Here is a 17784-nt window from a genome sequence, read left to right as displayed (position 1 = left end):
GTTGCTGTCTGGCTGTTGTTTCTGGGGCAGGGTGAGTCTGTCCTGGCCTTCACTGCACACACTACCTGCTTGCAGTGTCCCCTCCAGGCCAGGCTGTGTCTGTGCCATGATGGAGACCTGTTCACATCCCTGTTCCCATGGCCTCCCCTCCTGCCCCCTTTAGTGTGTCCCTTCCGCCTCTTGTGTGCAGGGAGGGCCCAAGCCCTCTCCCCATCACACTGCTATTTTTAGCCCGCTCACTGGAACAGAGCTAGCAGCTTAGGTCTGCCAGAGCTGGGAACGACACCCGAGCCCACCCCATAGCTCAGCTCCTCTGTAAACTGGGGATAACAGCACTGTCCTGCCTCCCAGCAGGGAGGGGGACTGAGGATTGAGCATCTCACAGTGGCTAATGCATCTACTATTATGGGGAGGGGGGTCAGGGGCGACTCCAGGCACCAGCATGCCAAGCACGTGCCTGGGGTGGCAAGCCATGGGGGGCGCTCTGCCGGTCGCCGCGAGGGCGGCAGGCAGGCTGCCTTTGGTGGCGCGCCTGCGGAGGGTCTGCTGGTCCCGTGGCGGGAGGTCCGCCGAATCCGTGGGACTGGGGACCTCCTGCAGGCAAGTCGCCGAAGGCAGCCTGCCAGCCGTGCTTGGGGTGGCAAAATGCCTAGAGCCGCCCCCGGGGGCGGGGTGGTTCTGCTGCAGTGCAGGTGGCGCGGGCCATGCAGGGGCTCCCTGGCCCCGGCTGCTGTCCTGCCCAGTCTCAGGTGGGCGCCCAGGGAGGACCCCCCCCCCCCCCTTCCAGGTCCTGTGGGTTGGAGCTGCCCAGCACCAGGTGGCGCTGCAGAGCTGGCGGGTGGGCGCTGTCCCGGGCTCGCGGCCAGGCGAGGTGTAGGTCACTGCTCTGGCCACCAGGTGGCACCACCTACGGGCCGCCCTTGTGTGTGTGACGGGTGGGGGAGGGGGCGGTTAGTGGCTGCGGATGCAGCTCCCTCTGCTGGACGCTTGATGGCGACGCGCGGGACCGGTCTCCCGTCACGCCGCCAGGTGGCGCCAGACCTCCCCGGAGCCTTTGAGTCGTCGGACGGGGCAGGCTCCGTTTTGGTTCCGGGTCACTCACAGGGCGACAGGAGCAGTTTCTGGTTCCGGTGTCAGCGGGCCTGGCTTGGAGCGGTAGGTGGGTGCAGCCCGGGTCTCCCTCCTCCGGGGTCAGCGCGGGGCTGGGATGGGGGCGATGAATGCCGGGATTGGCAGGGGGGTTGGATGAGTGCCCTGTGTCTGTGCTCCCCTGGATTGGTGCCCATGCCCTGTGTGTGTGGGGGGAGGGGTGGTTTAGCTGGGGGGGTTGGACGAGTGGCGGGGGAGGGGTGGTTTAGCTGGGGGGGTTGGACGAGTGGCGGGGGAGGGGTGGTTTAGCTGGGGGGTTGGACGAGTGGCGGGGGAGGGGTGGTTTAGCTGGGGGGGTTGGACGAGTGGCGGGGGAAGGGTGGTTTAGCTGGGGGGGTTGGACGAGTGGCGGGGGGAGGGGTGGTTTAGCTGGGGGGGTTGGACGAGTGGCGGGGGGAGGGGTGGTTTAGCTGGGGGGGTTGGACGAGTGGCGGGGGAAAGGGGGCAGTGAATGAGGGGTTAGTTGGGGCGGCGGTAAATGCCGGGGTTTATGGGCGGGAGTTGGATGAGTGGTGGGGAGGCACGAGGGGATGGTGAATGGCGGGGGGGAGGTGAGGCTGTATCAGGCACGACCTCGCCCCCTGCCCATCCCATGTCTCCTCTCCTGGGTCCTGCAGGTGACGCTGTGGCTCGGAGGCTCCGGTGGCATGAATCGCCCGAAGCCGGCCGCGGTTCGCCGGCCCAGCGCGGTGCCAAAGCTCTCGGGTGAGTCCCAGCCCCTGGTAGTATAGGGCTGCTAGAGGGGTCGGGCAAGCCGTGCTCCCGGGGCAGCCTGGGAAGAGCCTCAGGCTCCCAGCATGGTGGGTCCCATCAGGGCAGCCTGCGTTGAGTGGGACCACTGGCCACTAGCTTGGGAGGGAGAAGGGGAGGCTCTTATAGTGCCCCAAGCTTGGCCAGGTGGCTGGTGGTCAGTGGGGTTGTTGATGCCCATCCTCCAGGCCACCCAGTAAGGCTGGCAGCTGTTTGTGAGCCCTGCCCCCTGGTGCCAGCCTCCAAGCGAAATCTGCCTTGGCTTTGTCTCTGCATTGCTTTGTCCTAAGGCCTGGGGCCCAGGGCACCGGGTAGGTTTGTGGCTCAAGGGAGGTAATGGAGACTTCTGATTTTGTGGTCTCATTTCTATTTTCCTTTCGTAGCTCATCCTCCACCAGGAGATTTTATCGCCTTGGGGTCGAAAGGGCAAGCCAATGATTCTAAAGCTGCCGTCACGCTGCTCAAGCCAGCTCCAGCTGGATTGCCCTCTGAACGTAAACGGGAGGGATCCGCTGCTTTATCTAGTGCATCCAGCCTGACGGGATTGACCAAACGCCCCAAACTCTGCTCCACGCCTCCCCTGAGTGCCCTGGGACGTCTGGCAGAGGCTGCAGTGGCTGAGAAACGGGCCATTTCACCCTCCATAAAGGAACCATCTGTGATTCCAATTGAAGGTAAAGCAGTGTTGTGCTTTCTGATCGAAGTTGTGTGCTTGTGTGAGAGGGGGTATAGTAGCATCCAACTCTTCTACGCAGCATTTCTCGGGTCTGTATGCTGATGCTTGGGGAATTCTGTGTTCTTCCCCAGTAATGCCACTGTTGACATAAGGCTCATAGGGAGTGTAACACTAGCATCCTCCTGTGTTCAGTGCAGGTTTCCCACTCTGACGTAGTGCCGGGCGGGATTCCCTCTCCTGAACGCACTCATATCCTTTCCACATCTGGGCACTGTGTTTTGCTTTTGGCTCGGCTTCTTTTCCCTCTCTCTGCTGCTCCATCTAGTCTTTCACTTCAGGTGAATATCCAATACCAGCGCTTGAAAGGTCTCTTCCTTGGAAAGTCATTTTCCCCATGTTATAGCTCTTTACCTCTTTCTTGTGTAACTAATGTGTGGGGGAGGGGGCAGCTGTGCATTTTAATGAAAGCTCTGGGAGCCTGCATGTTGTTTTGTAGAATGTCTTTCCGCTTCTTGGTGTTCGATACAATAATGGGGTTAAATTCTAGCAGAAAGAAAGAGACACAAAGTGAGAGAGATCAAGGAATACAAGCAAAAGGGACAGGAGTCTTCAGCAGAGCTTTCATAAGTGGGGAAAAGACTCTGTTCAAGTCTCCCGGGGCATGGCTTTGCTGCAGGGGGATCAGTATTGACAGCTGTTTTCCTGTGATTGCAGTTGTCCCCACGGTGCTGGTGGATGAGATTGAAGCAGCTGAGGCAGAGGGCAATGATGACCGCATTGAGGGGGTGTTGTGTGGAGCTGCCAAGCAGCTGAAAATGAACAGAGCCAAGCCTGACCCCACGTTGTACTTGAGTCTGATGTATCTGGCAAAAATCAAACCCAATATATTTGCTACTGAGGGGGTTATTGAGGTGAGACTGTGTTTGTTTTGATTAACAAGTGTGATGACAGCACAGTGAGGTGACATCTCAACATCTGAGCACCATGGGCTCCCGACACTGACATACTGGTGCTGGGATTGGCTCTGGGAGCCTCTGAGCACAGTGGCATTTCCCTGGTGCCAGGAATTGGGCTGAATGAATGTAACTGAACTGTATGGTGGGTTTCTCTGTGCCTTCCTTCTCTCAACTCTTTACTGTGACTGGATTCTGGGGGGATGCCACCTGGAACTGAGGTACAGCTGAGCCCTCTGTCTCTCCAATCTAGGTTCCTCTTGCACTGTGATGTGACAAGCTGCAAAGCCCTCCAAGCTTGCACTCTCACCAACCTCCACAGGCAGAAACCACACCCAGCTGTGTTCATGAATGCTCTGGCCTACCACTCATGAACCCGCAATAGAGAGGCTACAGCCAAAATACTCCCAGCTCCCCAACCTAAGACCCAGAGCTCTACCATCCTGCCCTGGTCAAAATCCAGCCAGTATGAATTTATAACTCAGTCTGCCACTTCTGCAAAGGAAAGTGGACATGCACCGACTCTTGTTCCTGAGCTGAGATTTATCCTCTTTGCACTTCAAGCAACACACAGTGTTTTGGATAAAATATAAAACAGATTTAGTAACTAGAGAAGGATAGCTTTTCAGTCGTTATAAATGATAGCAAACAGATCAAAGTAGATTACCAGAAGAAATAACATAAAATGCAAACTGAGTCTGTAGTATTAGTTAGGGTCTGAATCAGTAATCTCTCACCCTGATGGATGATATAAGCCGTCCACCAGAAGTTTCCATACACACGCTAGAAATCCCTTTAGTCTGGGACTAGCCCTTCCCCCTGCAGTTCAGTCCTTTTCCTCCGGTACTTTCAGGTGTGTTGTTGTAGGGAGAGTGAGGTGCAGTCATGAGGTCATTTTCCCCTTTATATCTTCTTCCAATTTGGTGGAAAGCTCTTTTTCTATTACCTGGGTCAAACAGTTCCCCCCTTTGTGTAGTGCTATCGCTGAGAGGTTTCTGTTGTACACAGTTCCTGGGGTAATCCTTGTGCTTTGGTGTATTTTCTCAATAAGCCATTAACATTGTTTGGACTTTCTGTTGTTCTACCTGAAAGGCTCCTTGTGGGTTTTCTCTACCTCACAACATGTTTCAGTAGAACATACGGAGCCAAACTTCATAACTTCACATACAATCCAACGAGACATTGTCTAGCAGATCAAGACTTTTAGAATGATACCTAGCAAGGCATACTTTGTACTAAACGTAGCCTAATTGTAGGTCAGTGGTGAATAAGGCGGTGCCAGGGTGTCACACCTGCCGCCTTAGTTTACTGCAGGAGTGTTAGTCACTGTCTAATAGAGAGGCAGTGGCCTAAGGTTCTCTTTAGATTTTGACTATGCAACTCCCAAGTGTTACTGAACATTGTAGTGTCACCCACAGGTGTTCCCTTGTGTTAATCTTTTGAGGGATTGATTCTTGTCTGATATCTTCCAGGCACTGTGCAGCCTCCTCCGGAGGGATGCCTCCATCAACTTCAAAGCCAAAGGGAACAGCCTGGTGTCCGTCTTGGCCTGTAACCTTCTTATGGCAGCTTACGAGGAGGATGAGAACTGGCCAGAGATCTTTGTCAAGGTACATCGTAGCTATGGGGAGAGCGGTCCCACTGGGTGATGCCATGGTGGGCGGGGCAAGAGGAGCTGGCCAACCATTGTGCTTGTCACCATGTAGGGGAGGGCAGGGTGACATTGGAGAGGAGCAGAGGCCTTGTTGCTGCTACCCTGTGATGCTGTAGAGGGGAGAGTGGGGTATTGCTGTGGGGAGATTGGAAAAAAGGAGGTCGCTCTCTGAGATGGGGCAGATATGCAACAGGACCAATGGCTGTGTTGGAAGATTGTGGGAGGTGAAATCCTTGTTTCTCAAACAGAGGTCTGCAGCTCAGTTTTCATTCAACACTGAGATGCTGCTGCCTCCCCTGCCTCTCTCTAGCGTTCCTATTCTCCCTTCTGAGATACGCTGCCACCCCTGATTGTGCATCCTTGTGCAGTGGTGTTCCTGGATGGTTCATCCGTGGGGCTTGATCTCTGAGTCTAAAAGCACGAGATTCTGCAGCTAGAGCTACAGAGCCAGGTCTGTTAGTTCGGCAGCAGGAGCTGACTTAAATATTTTGAAGTGATCTAGCTATGAAATGGGGGAGACTCACAGTTTTGGGGAAGAAAGATTTCCCAGTGGTTAGGATACTAGCCTGGGGTTTGGATACCTGGATTCAGTTCCCTGTTCCCTCACAAGTCCCATGTGTGATCTTGGCCGAGTCTCTCTGGGCCTCAGTTCCCCATCATGCAACAGGGATAATAGCCCTGCCCTACTTTACAGGGTGGTGGGGAGGATAAATACGTGGAAGGTTGTGAGGTGCGCACCTATCTCGGTGACCAGGCCACGGAAGGACCGAAGATGGATAGATGTCAATATTGCTCCCATTTATACTCTGCTTCTTGCCCTCCGGCAGGTTTACATTGAGGACTCGCTTGGAGAGCGCATCTGGGTGGACAGCCCTCACTGCAAGACATTTGTGGATAACATCCAGACAGCCTTCAGTACAAAGATGCCCCCGAAGAGCATGCTGTTACATGGGGAAGTTGGCCGCAGTGGAGGTGATCTTAGTGCAGGTAAGGAGGTGCCTGGGCAACGGAGCCGAGGTGGTTGAGAAGAAGATCGGAGCCTAGAGATATTTTTAGCTTGATAGTCTAGTAACAGCTCATCAGAGGGGATCCCAGTTAGGGCTTACAAAGTTTGGGCAGCACGCTCCTATTTGGTAGGATGGGGCACCTCTCATTACTCTCTTGTGTCTACTCCTCCCCTTGAGAGATGCAAGGACCACCGGGGAAGAAGGTCACTTTTGGGGAGAAACGGATGAGATTTGAGTGCTCCTCTAAGTACTGCAGTGCCCTGAAAGATCTACCTAGAAGATTGTGGGGGAAGCAGTGACAAGGTGTGGCTGAATACCAATGCACTGGTGCACCAGTGCACTTTTACCAGGCGCTGGTAAGAGAACTTCTGGGGAGGAGGCTTTTGTGGGGAGCTATGTGAAGCGGAATCCCTCAGTGCTAGTGAAAGGTCTCTTGGAAGGGGTGTTGCTGAGGAGTTATTACAACCATTCATGATTGTGTGTTGGTGTGTCTGTAGGGAGCAGCCCCCACCCTGCCATGGCAGAGGAGGAAGATAGCCAGAGTGAGCTGCTGATTGCAGAGGAGAAGATGAGTCCAGAGCAGGAAGGACAGCTTATGCCCAGGTACAGTGCCCTTTCCCTCCCCAATCACAGAGCCTTTTGGTATTGCAACTCTCTGTGCAGACTCCTAATCCAGAAACCATTCTTGCAAAGTTTATAGCGTCCCCAACCAGCTCTCCTATGGCACACCTAGAGAGAGAGTCTCCCCCAGATACAGCCCAGTGACACTGAAATGGTTTGTGCCAGCTCCTGGAGACCGGAGTGTTTTGTTGTCCGTGCTGTTGAGTGGCCTGTGCTCTCCAGGGCTTGGTTATGTGTGGGAGGTGTTTCAGCAGATACTAGGTAAAGGAAGAGTTTGGACGTGAGCAAACATGGGATTATTGTGCCTCAGATATGAAGACCTCGCAGAGAGTGTGGAAGAGTATGTCTTGGACATGCTACGGGACCAGCTCAACCGGCGCCAGCCAATGGATAACGTCTCCAGGAACCTCCTTCGACTGCTGACGGCTACTTGTGGCTATAAAGAGGTCCGGCTGATGGCTGTTCAGAGGCTTGAGATGTGGTTGCAGAACCCAAAGGTAAGAGTGTTGGAGGCATTTTCTCCTGACCATAGAGGTTGTAATTACACTGTAACTAGTCTGGAGGTCAGGCCAGTAGGACCAGGAATTTCTGACCTTGTCTGTGATAGCAGTTGGTTGTTGACTCTTTCTGGTCTTATTGTGTAGCTGACCAGACCAGCCCAGGACTTGCTAATGTCAGTCTGTATGAACTGCAACACACATGGCTCTGAGGACATGGAGGTCATTTCCAACCTGATCAAAATCCGTCTCAAACCCAAAGTCCTTCTCAACCACTACATGCTGTGTGTCAGGTAAGCAATTAATGGGAGCGTGTGACAGTCTGAATGCAGTATAGGTGTTTGCAAAGGGGCCCAGCTTCTGTTTAAAGAACTGGAAGGGAGGGCTGGTTCAGTGCAGTCTCTTAGAATTCCCTCTTGAGGGCATGTGGAGTTCTGAGCGTCACCAAGTGATTGACTGGCAGACAATCCTTTCTGTCTGCTGGAGGACGTGGTGTCTTCTCTTCTTGTCACGCTGTCTTTCTTATGTGAGCTGAGAGACTAGAACTGAATGCCCAATAGTAAGAAATCCCTGGTCTGTGGGATGCTCTGCTAACTCTGAATTCCTCTTGCAGGGAGCTGCTGAATGCTCACAGGGACAACCTGGGCACCATGGTCAAGTTTGTGATTTTCAATGAACTTTCAAATGCAAGAAACCCCAACAACATGCAGATTCTCTACACAGTGCTACAGCACAGCTCTGAGCTAGCACCCAAGGTAGGGACTGTAGCCTTGCAGGTGGTGTGTGTGTGTGATCAGTACATACCTGCGGAGGAGAGTGGCTGAACTCGATCTTTATTTTAATGGAGTCTCCCCAACTGCACAGGTATTTCCTTTGGTTTGGAAATCTGTGTACAGTGTTTCTCTGAAACAAATGTGCACGGACAGTGTCTGACTCCTGAACCCTTTGGGTATGTGCCTTTGTAATCGGTGGTACTGTCGTCTTCAGGAGACCCGACGCCCCACCCTCCTAATTGTGGCTCTCCTGTTAGAGCTCCCCAATGAATTCATTCAGGCCTTGGTGTAGCGATAACGCCAGCAGGGACTCGGTGTGTCTAGTCTCTGTCCATGGATGTTGATGCTGAATATTGGGCACTAAAGGGCATCTCTTTTGTGGCCTCAGTTCCTGGCGATGGTGTTCCAGGATCTGCTGACTAATAAGGATGATTACCTGCGGGCCTCGCGGGCGCTGCTGCGAGAGATCATCAAACAGACGAAACATGAGATCAACTTCCAGGCTTTCTGCTTGGGGCTCATGCAGGAGCGGAAGGAGGCTCAATATACAGACATGGAATTCAAGGTACCACCTCATCTTGCCGTACCACCTCTTCTTCTCATCCCAGCACTCCAACTGGTGTCCTGAGGGACTCTGTGGCGTTCTCCCTTCTCCGATGGCTTGACCCCTCCATGCAGTGCTCCCTTGCTCTCCCTTCTATTCTACATGACTTACCTGCTCTCTTCTCTTGCTTATTTCCCCCATGACATTGCTCAGGGGGACATGCTTTGTCCCCTTTCCTCCTTGTCTGTATAGCTTGGCTATTGCTTCTTGCAGTTTAGTGGCCACGTTCCAGTCCTTCTTCTCTGTCCACACTGTTTGGACTTACGAGCCCTTCTTCCTGTCTCCTGTCCCAATACCCCCTCACCGGCACCCCTGCATTGCCTCTGCATCCTTCGTGATTTTACAGGCATCTCTGGCAGCAGGTGCACCTTTGGATGATGGGCACTCCTCCTCCAGATGCAGCTGGGATATCAATTGTAGTGATCTTTTTTTAGGAGCGGTTTGTCATCCACATAACTGACCTGCTGGCTGTCTCCATGATGCTCGGCATAACAGCTCAGGTGAAGGAGGCTGGGATTGCATGGGACAAAGGAGAGAAAAAGAGTAAGCCTCCTCACCTGGATTCCTTTGAATGTCGGACATGTGGGGTAGAGAACATCCAGAAGTGCTGGCGGGGAGTAGTGAGGCTGGATGTCGAAGAGAATCCCTAGAATCCTGGCTGGTGGAGTTGGGGTGTGATGGGCCACATCTTAATAAATCTACCAGCTGGATGCACAGTCAACATTGGGAATCACTCAGAGCAGAGGTGCTTGTAATAGCCAGAGAAAACAGTGGCTGAGAGATCTGTACTAGAAGGGGGAAAGGGAGACTGAGCTGAGGTGGGAGGGACAGTTCAGAAACCTGGCTTTTGTACGATGGAGCAGCTGTGAAAATTATAAAATACCTGAGAGCCAACTATTTGGACTAATAGGAAAGCTGCTGCCTGTGCGTGTCCTTGTCTCAGCCCTGCATTTCTGCTCAAATGTCCCAGGGTTTATTCTAGTTCCCAAGGATGGTTCCAGAAAGCCCCCTCTGCTACCAAATGTGTAGTGGTGGGTGCTGATGGTTAGCTGGACTAGTGTGCTGGGCCTCTCGCCAGGTTAGTCACTGCTGACTCCCTGAAGTCATCTGCTTGTGAGATGGCTGTTCATAACAGCCACCCCCCAGCTTCCCAGGGGGCTGTGAAGTACGTGCAAAGTTCCTGGCCTGAGTGTATGCCTGTTTCAGACCTGGAGGTGCTGCGTTCCTTCCAGAACCAGATTGCTGCCATCCAGCGTGATGCTGTCTGGTGGCTCCACACAGTGGTTCCCTCTATCAGCAAACTGGCTCCGAAGGACTACGTGCACTGGTATGAGGTTCCGGAAACCCCCCTCTTCCTCCTCCCCAACCCGCCCCCCCCCAGTCACATCACTGACTCTGCTAAACATGCTACGTAGAGACAGTGCATGTGCTCCTGAGAGCAACTGGAGTGTCTTCCCCCATCCCAACAGCCAAGCAGCAGGAACACTCTGCCCTAGTGGTAGGGAGATGGATTTGCTTTCCCTTTGGGATTTCACATGCACTTCTGTACAGACTTTAATGCCAAAGGCTTTAGATAGTATTTCCATGGTTTTCACATTCCAATTATGCTGTCAAGGAAACAGCCCCTTTGGCCCTGTGTTTTGATCAGATCTGATAATGGAGGGAAAGGTTCCTAGACAGGGAAGTTCTTGTAGAGAGTGGAGACCAGATAGAGCTCTGTCTCCGAGACTTTCTGCCCTTGGAGGCAAGAGTATACTACAGGGGATTAGATGGTTTGAGGCGTTGGTAATGGGACCAAAAGATCAGTCATATCAGCCAAGGTCGGTAATAACTGAAATCTGTTCCCACCTGATGGCTATTGGGGTCTCTTTGGAAGTACTGAAGACGATGTGCATATTGCACCACCCATCGCCATTGCAATTGGTACTAACTGTTCCCCTGGTTAGTCTTGGCAGAACTTTCCTCTTGCCTGAGGAGGGAGTCCTTCTGGGTCGGGGTTGGGGCACGTTAGCAGTGTGGGGAAGCTCACCTGGCTGCTGCCTGTATCATATATTCTTCTGTGGATTGTATTGTGCTCCAGCCCCCAGGGCTCTCAGTTCACACACCGGGGAAAGATCCACTGGGTTTCAGCAAGAGTTGAGAGTTTAGTATTGTTTCTCTCTGCAGTCTCCACAAGGTGCTGTTCACAGAGCAGCCAGAGACCTACTACAAATGGGACAACTGGCCCCCTGAGAGCGACCGCAAGTAAGTGCATGCACCTCGCTTGCAATTGGGTTTCCATGGGCAGAGCTGTGGCAGCAAGGAGAGGAGAAATCAGACATTTCTGGTGTTTAACTAAGCTCCCCATACCTCTGTCTTGGAGATATCTGCTCTTGGAGACATCTGCTCTGCTGAGGTTTTCATTGTCCCCGTCAGTTTTCACAGAAGATGGGGTTTCTCCAGTCTTCACCTGCCCCTCTTCCCCCGCCCCCCCCATCCCCACACCAGTTAGTGCTGTGGCTACAGGGAGAATGGCCCTGCATTGTGTGTTGCTGGGGAGCTGAAGCCTGCCTGTCTGAATCTGTAAAATTCAATTGCAGGGGGCAAACTAAACCATGTTCTGGAAGGGAGCTTGTTCTCATATGTGACTAAACTGGGGGATGCGAGCATTTTCCTTGGCATTAACATGGGCTATCGTGGCTCTCCTCTGCTCTCACTGGTTCCATGTCCAAGCAATACGAGCCCAGCCGCAGGCTGCAATCAGGAAAGGTTCCCCTCTCTTTGGGCAGTGGGTCACTGCCTTCTCTCTGTTTCTCATTCCCAGCTTCTTCCTGCGCCTCTGCTCTGAGGTGCCTATCCTTGAAGACACACTCATGCGGATCCTTGTCATTGGTTTGTCACGGTCACCCCTCGGGCCTGCCGATGCCATGGAGCTTGCTGACCACTTGGTGAAGCGGGCAGCGGCTGTACAAGCAGATGGTAGGAGTGCTGTGCAGGGCTTTGTGAAATTGATTTGGTGATGTAGCAATTCCTGCCCTGTTGAGAGCGGGTAGCCTGTCACACTCCTGTCCCTCCTTCACGCGGCTCTGAGAGAGTCTCCAGTGCACGTGTACCACTGTTCCCCCGATATACCTCAGAATGGTTGGAGCAGGTAGTAAGTCCAGCTGCATTAGACTGGGAAAGAACGTTTTGATCTAGTTGTTGAAGCAAATGACTAGGAGCCAGAAACTTTCTGCCATTGGCTCTCTCTCTGTCTTTGGGCGAGTCAGTCATCTCCCTGCCACCGTGAAAATGAGCTAAACACACCTCCACAGTGGGTTATTATTTGCTAATTACTGGCTGTATAAGGGCTAAGTAGTGCAATTGTTATTACCCAGAGGAAACTAACGTTTTTACAGGCAGTAATTTAACACTTATGTGAGCATAGAAGTCAATTAAAAATATTCTAAACCCTAAAAAAAGAGTTAAGGTGATTGACTAAAGTATTCTTTTGGACTTGCAGCTTATATTCAGTATTGACCTGTGATAGATTACCTTCACAAATCACCTGGCCAAGCAGGTGTAGTTATGAACTCTGTCAGTGTGGCTATCACTCAGACTAATATAACCATGTGATTTGAGCTGTACGTGTTGATTGCAGGTGTGTCTGGGGCAGAGTTAAGGGTGGTGTCAAAGCATGTCTCTAAAGCACATAGCATACTCTGGGCATTGAGCAGTAAAAACACAAGTCTAAAAAGTGAAGAAACTAGACTCTGTTGTTAGACACACCAATGGAAACGTGATCAATCACAAGATATTAATGGTCTAAATGCTACATCATTTCAAGTCTTGAAACAGTTTTTTGTAAGTTAGAGGGGCCCAGAATGGTTAGACAGCAGACCTGGATTGAAAAAGGGCATTTTTCACTTCTCTGAACTCCTAAACTACTGAATGGATTTACTGTTAATTTTCTTCTAAATCTGTTCCCTAGAAGTAAATAGTGCAGTGCTTGTTAGGTTTGAAAAATGTTTTTCCTAATCAGAGAACTTAAAATTCGTCTTTAGCTGAAAAACTCAATATATATTTAATTATAGAGCTGTTTCTGATCCTGATTTCTCCATAAACTTTGATTGTTCCCAAAGCCTGTGATGATAGAATCATTTGAGGTTAGCCTTTCAGTACAGCTTATTAACGTGTTTCCTTAAGCACTATCAGCCAAGCACCCATGTCTATAACCTGTTTGTTCTCTTCCCACTTTAGATGTAGAGGTCCTGAGGGTGGAGAGAATCCAACTGATCGATGCAGTCTTAAATCTGTGTACTTATCATCATCCAGAGAACATCCAGCTTCCCCCAGGGTAAGGCTTGTAGATGCACAACTCTTAGTTGCAACGTTCTTGCTTCTGCTCACCTTGTTTCCAAGAGTACTGGAACCCTTCCCTAGGATAAGCTGGTAATAATGTCTTGATCTGGTGGGAATTTCTGGGGAGCAGAGGGTGGGATCTGTACCTTGGAGCTGATTCCCAGTGACTGGGCATGGTAGGGACTTCCCTCTGGAGAAGCTCTGACATTTGTCTGTGGGAGTATTTGCAGCTGATCCTTCCAGGTCTCTGTGCACACTCACTTGAGAAAGGTATTCACTTGAAATATCTTCAGGACTCTGACAATGCTGAATGCAAACAATGAAAAACTAAGCAGAGAATCAATGTGTCTAGCGCAGTGGTTCTCAACCCGTGGGCCGCATGCCGCCTAATTAGCACATAACTGTGGTCCAGCTCAGCTGTGTGCTAAAGGCCTGCCCGCATGCAGGGGTCCACCAGGTTCCTGGTTGCCCCGCTTCCCGGCCGGGTCGGTGTCAGGGCAGCTGGCCCACCACGCTGGTTCTGGGGTCAGGGCTGCTGGCTGGCCCCATGGGGTCTGGGTCATGTAGCTGACTGGCCAGCGCACTGGGGTCCAGGGTCGGGATCCGGGCTGCCGCTGCCCTGCCACCTGGCCCCTGCAGTGCAGGTAACACATTATGAGCCACATATGCGGCCCACAGTGTGTAATAAGTTGAGAACCACTGGTCTAGTGGTTAGAACAGACAACTCTGAATACAAATAACTTTGTTCTGCCAATGGCTTTTTCAGGTATCAGCCTCCAAATCTAGCCATCTCTACCCTCTACTGGAAGGCTTGGCCTCTCCTCCTGGTGGTGGCTGCATTCAACCCTGAAAACATTGGTGAGTTATGAGCACTTCTCAGAGTACCAGGGCAGCTGAAGTGTGTCACAGGAGGGGCTCTGCTGACTCCTGCTGTCTCAGCTGAAGATGCACATGAGGATTTTGTTGTTGCATGACTACGCGCTGATGCATATGTGCTGCGCAAGCAGAGCTCTGCAGGTTGGGGGCGTGTCTAGAAGGAATTTGGATCAGGTGGTAAGTGGCAAGGCAGGATTTGAGCAGCCATTGCAGAGTGGTTTGTCAGGTGGAATGGTAATGTCTGGGGACGGTGACAGCAAGAGGGAGAGGAGGTGAGTGTGAAGTGCACTGGCTGAGTTCTGGGGCATCTTGTACCCTGCTCCTGAACCCCCCTGCAGAAAGAGCATAGTGTGAGCTGCGGGACTAGTTGTGAGTGCCCCTGTTCTGTGTGTGTGAGGGAACGAGTCTAAGGGGGGTGGGGAGGGAGTATGGTATGCTCTGTGCGCACACATCTCGGCAAATATTCTGACTGAATGTCTAATCCCCTGACTGCCCTTTTCTCCTGGATTGCAGGGTTGGCTGCCTGGGAGGAGTATCCCACGCTAAAGATGCTCATGGAAATGGTCATGACTAAGTGAGTGTTGTTCCATTTCATCCCACTCCTGAAGAGAACGGATTTCTGAACCAAGTTTGCACCTGATGGTTTCTTCCTTTCTCTGTTTGAGGGGTAGGGGGAGATGAGGTTTGGCACAAAGCTTACGGAAGTGAAACTAGCTGGACAGCAGCTGTGGCTGAGCCTAGAAAGAGCGAGGGCACCTCCCTCAGCTGTCACTGACGGGCAGTGAAGCCAGGCTCTGAGATATCAAGGGATGCATGGGACATGGCTTGTTGGAAAGGGCTTGGCTTTTCATCCACATTCAAAAGGTCCATTAGTATTTTCATGCTGTCTGATTGAACCAAGAACACTGTGGCATTTTGACTCTTTACTCAGTGCAGAATTTATAGCACAGAGGGTCAAATAATTTTTGTGCCTCTTCTTCACAGTAATTACTCCTATCCTCCCTGCACTCTGACGGATGAGGAGACCCGCACAGAGATGATTAATCGTGAGCTCCAAATATCCCAGCGGGAAAAGCAGGAGATTCTTGCATTTGAGGGTCATCTGGCTGCTGCGTCTACAAAGCAGACTATTACGGAGAGCAGCAGCCTCTTGCTGTCCCAGCTCACCAGTCTGGACCCCCAGTGAGTAGTCGTCTTCACTCTGGTACAATCAGGGAGTTCCCACCCTTGGGAAGAAACAAGGCTGACGATCTCACTTGGAGGACGGGAGCCCCAGGCAGAGGCTTTCAGGTGGGCGAAGGCAGGGTAGTGGTGACTGGCTGAGGTGAGAAGATTCGGTACCTGTGTAGCGCAAATGAGATGAGCCTTCTCCATTTGGACGGCTTCCTACCCCTTCTGTCACACGTGTGGGTTTTATGCACTGATGAGTCAGTGCATGTCTGTATCTTCGTGAGAGTGGGATTAGCTGTGTGTAAGGCTCCCTTGTTTCTCTGGTAGGGGCCCTCCACGTAGACCTCCACCGCATGTCTTGGAGCAGGTGAAAAGCCTAAATCAGTCCCTCCGTTTAGGACACCTCTTGTGCCGCAGCCGCCACCCAGACTTTCTACTCAACATCATTCAGAGGCAGGTGGGTTTCCTGAGGATGTGAGAGACTGGAATTGGCCTCTCTGTAGCTTGGAGGAAGCATGGGAGCTGCTGCAGGGAGGTATCCCAGTAATGCAGGGCCCTGAAGCCTGGGTTTATGGGACCTGTGGGGGCAGAAAGCAGGAGATGAATCAGATGCAAGGAAAAGTGGCTTATTTCTCTCCCTAGGAGGGGGCGGGGGGAGGGGTTGCCTTCTGCTGCTTGAGAACTAATGGGAGACCCTCACCGGTCAGTGCAATGGTTAATGTGCAGGAGATCCTGGATTTTCCAGCCCTTCATTATATCTGTCCTGTTCCCTAGGCCTCATCCCAATCAATGCCATGGCTGGCAGACCTGGTTCAGTCCAGCGAGGGCTCCTTGGATGTTCTTCCGGTGCAATGTCTTTGTGAGTTCCTGCTGCATGATGCTGCTGATGAATCTGCCTCAGGCGAGGAAGAGGAGGAGGGAGAAAGTAAAGAGCAGCGTGCCAAGAAACGCCAGGTAAGTGGCCTCCTGGGTTGGTTGCTTCAGGTATTTGAGTGGCCTGGTTCTGATCTGATCCCATTAGACGGATACCATCTCTTTCCAGAGACAGCAGAAGCAGAGGCAGCTGCTTGGGCGTCTGCAGGACTTGCTCTTGGGCCCCAGAGCTGATGAGCAGACCACATGTGAGGTGCTGGACTACTTCCTGCGGCGCCTCAGTTCCTCTCAGGTGGCCTCCCGAGTGCTGGCCATGAAGGTAAGAAGAACAGACAGTAACTGGTTTGGGTTTTCCAGGAATGATGGGCAGAGTCTCTCACTTAATGGCTTCAGACAGCACTTGGGCATGGAGGGGCTTTTGAATGGGTCGGCTGTTCCTCGTTTTCTGCATGCTGCCCTTTAGCTAAAGGCAAGAACCTTGCTCCATCCTCATTTGTCCATTTGAACTCTTCCCTCCTGTTTCCTGGACCTCACAAATGACACTGGTGCTTTGCTATCACCTTTGCTCAGGCAGGGCTGCAGAGTCCTGTCCTTCCAGGTGAGCAGATTGTCCAGCTACAATACAGTAAAATGTGTATTGGAGGCCACCCTTACTGAGTAGCCTACCTCAAGGTCTCCCTAAATGTACCAAGTTGATTGTTGCTCTTTGCTGTTAAAACACCACCTCTGTTCGGAAGCTGGTTTTTCTTTTGATGTCCTTTTGAGTATGTTCACTTAAGCTGGGATTAAGGTACAGCTCCTAAGTGTGCAGAATCTAGACTGCAGATCCTGAGGCTCTTGGGGAAATCATCCTCTGTTGTTGTCCTTGGGGTACTCCCAGTGGAGTGTAAATTGGGAAACTGCTACTGACTGCAGACTTCTCTGAACATACATGGTACCACGAGGACAATAGAGAGGTGTTCTCCTCGCCTGTGTTCCATGTTGAGTGTTATCACTCTGTACGGTAGTCTGAAACCTCCCCCGGGGTAACTGTTAAGTAGAGAGTTCTTTTGGTTGCTGCTAAAACACAAATGGCCAGTCCCAGTGACCCGGAGTCCATATTTCTTTCTGTGATGCATACACATCACCTTCAGGTTGTCAGTAGATGGAATTTGAAGCTCTGTTTCCATTTTGGGGTTCTTAGTTTATGGTTCAGTATGAAAATGCTGACCCAGCTGTTGCTTTATATACATGGGCTTTGTCCATTGTACATCTCCCTCTAGGGTCTGTCCTTGGTGCTGTCGGAAGGGGGCTTGCGTGATAGAGAGGAAAAAGAGCACCCTATGGAGGAAAATTCTGGTGACTCTGAACTCCTGCAGGGATACCAGTGGCTGCTAAGAGACCTGCCGAGGCTGCCGTTGTTTGACAGTGTTAGGGCAACTACATCTATTGCCTTGCAACAGGTAAAGTTGACTAGGAGCAACTGAAGGTATTGGGGAGGTGGGGCAGGGATAGGAATGGCCTGCTCTGAAGGCAGAGTGTTCTCTCCCCTATTGATGCAAAACTGAACCAAATGGATGTGTGTATATATTGGGATAAGGGATGTTCCCTAACTTGTTACTGCTTGTTGCTATTGTCTAATGATCACTAACTGGAAAACCTCTTGTTCCAGGCCATCCACATGGAGACCGATCCTCAGACCATCAGTGCATATTTGGTGTACCTATCCCAGCACGCCCCCATAGAGGATCAGGGACAGCACAATGACCTCTCTCTGGTAAGGGAAGGAATTGAGGGGTCACATGGAAACGCTGTAGCTCACACCTCTCTGCACGTTAACGACCACAGGCTCATAACTTAAAGATTTGTTAAAAGTGAGCCA

General features: G+C 51.7%; 1 protein-coding gene across 2 annotated transcripts in view; it reads left to right on the top strand.

The window, feature by feature from the left end:
- The first annotated feature begins 1018 nt into the window (after positions 1 to 1018).
- INTS1 (integrator complex subunit 1) overlaps positions 1019 to 17784 on the top strand; it is a 35981-nt gene continuing 19215 nt past the window's right edge. Inside the window, exons 1-24 of one of the 2 annotated variants that reach the window (XM_030577227.1) lie at positions 1019 to 1155; positions 1767 to 1854; positions 2283 to 2573; positions 3290 to 3486; positions 5001 to 5138; positions 6010 to 6169; positions 6687 to 6792; positions 7121 to 7307; positions 7455 to 7600; positions 7921 to 8062; positions 8469 to 8645; positions 9119 to 9227; positions 9891 to 10011; positions 10851 to 10928; positions 11488 to 11642; positions 12903 to 12999; positions 13771 to 13862; positions 14394 to 14454; positions 14865 to 15062; positions 15378 to 15507; positions 15825 to 16004; positions 16093 to 16242; positions 17186 to 17365; positions 17575 to 17679. In XM_030577227.1, the coding sequence (XP_030433087.1) occupies positions 1797 to 1854; positions 2283 to 2573; positions 3290 to 3486; positions 5001 to 5138; positions 6010 to 6169; positions 6687 to 6792; positions 7121 to 7307; positions 7455 to 7600; positions 7921 to 8062; positions 8469 to 8645; positions 9119 to 9227; positions 9891 to 10011; positions 10851 to 10928; positions 11488 to 11642; positions 12903 to 12999; positions 13771 to 13862; positions 14394 to 14454; positions 14865 to 15062; positions 15378 to 15507; positions 15825 to 16004; positions 16093 to 16242; positions 17186 to 17365; positions 17575 to 17679 (3258 nt within the window). In that variant the 5' untranslated portion in view covers positions 1019 to 1155; positions 1767 to 1796. Of the gene's footprint in view, positions 1160 to 1766; positions 1855 to 2282; positions 2574 to 3289; positions 3487 to 5000; positions 5139 to 6009; positions 6170 to 6686; positions 6793 to 7120; positions 7308 to 7454; positions 7601 to 7920; positions 8063 to 8468; positions 8646 to 9118; positions 9228 to 9890; positions 10012 to 10850; positions 10929 to 11487; positions 11643 to 12902; positions 13000 to 13770; positions 13863 to 14393; positions 14455 to 14864; positions 15063 to 15377; positions 15508 to 15824; positions 16005 to 16092; positions 16243 to 17185; positions 17366 to 17574; positions 17680 to 17784 lie in introns of both variants that reach the window. The other variant, XM_030577228.1, reaches the window with a different exon arrangement.

This window comes from Gopherus evgoodei, chromosome 10 (assembly GCF_007399415.2).
Source record: "Gopherus evgoodei ecotype Sinaloan lineage chromosome 10, rGopEvg1_v1.p, whole genome shotgun sequence".
Lineage (NCBI taxonomy): Eukaryota > Metazoa > Chordata > Testudines > Testudinidae > Gopherus > Gopherus evgoodei.
Note: the sequence above shows the minus strand (reverse complement) of the source record. Positions and strands in the feature narration are given on the sequence as shown.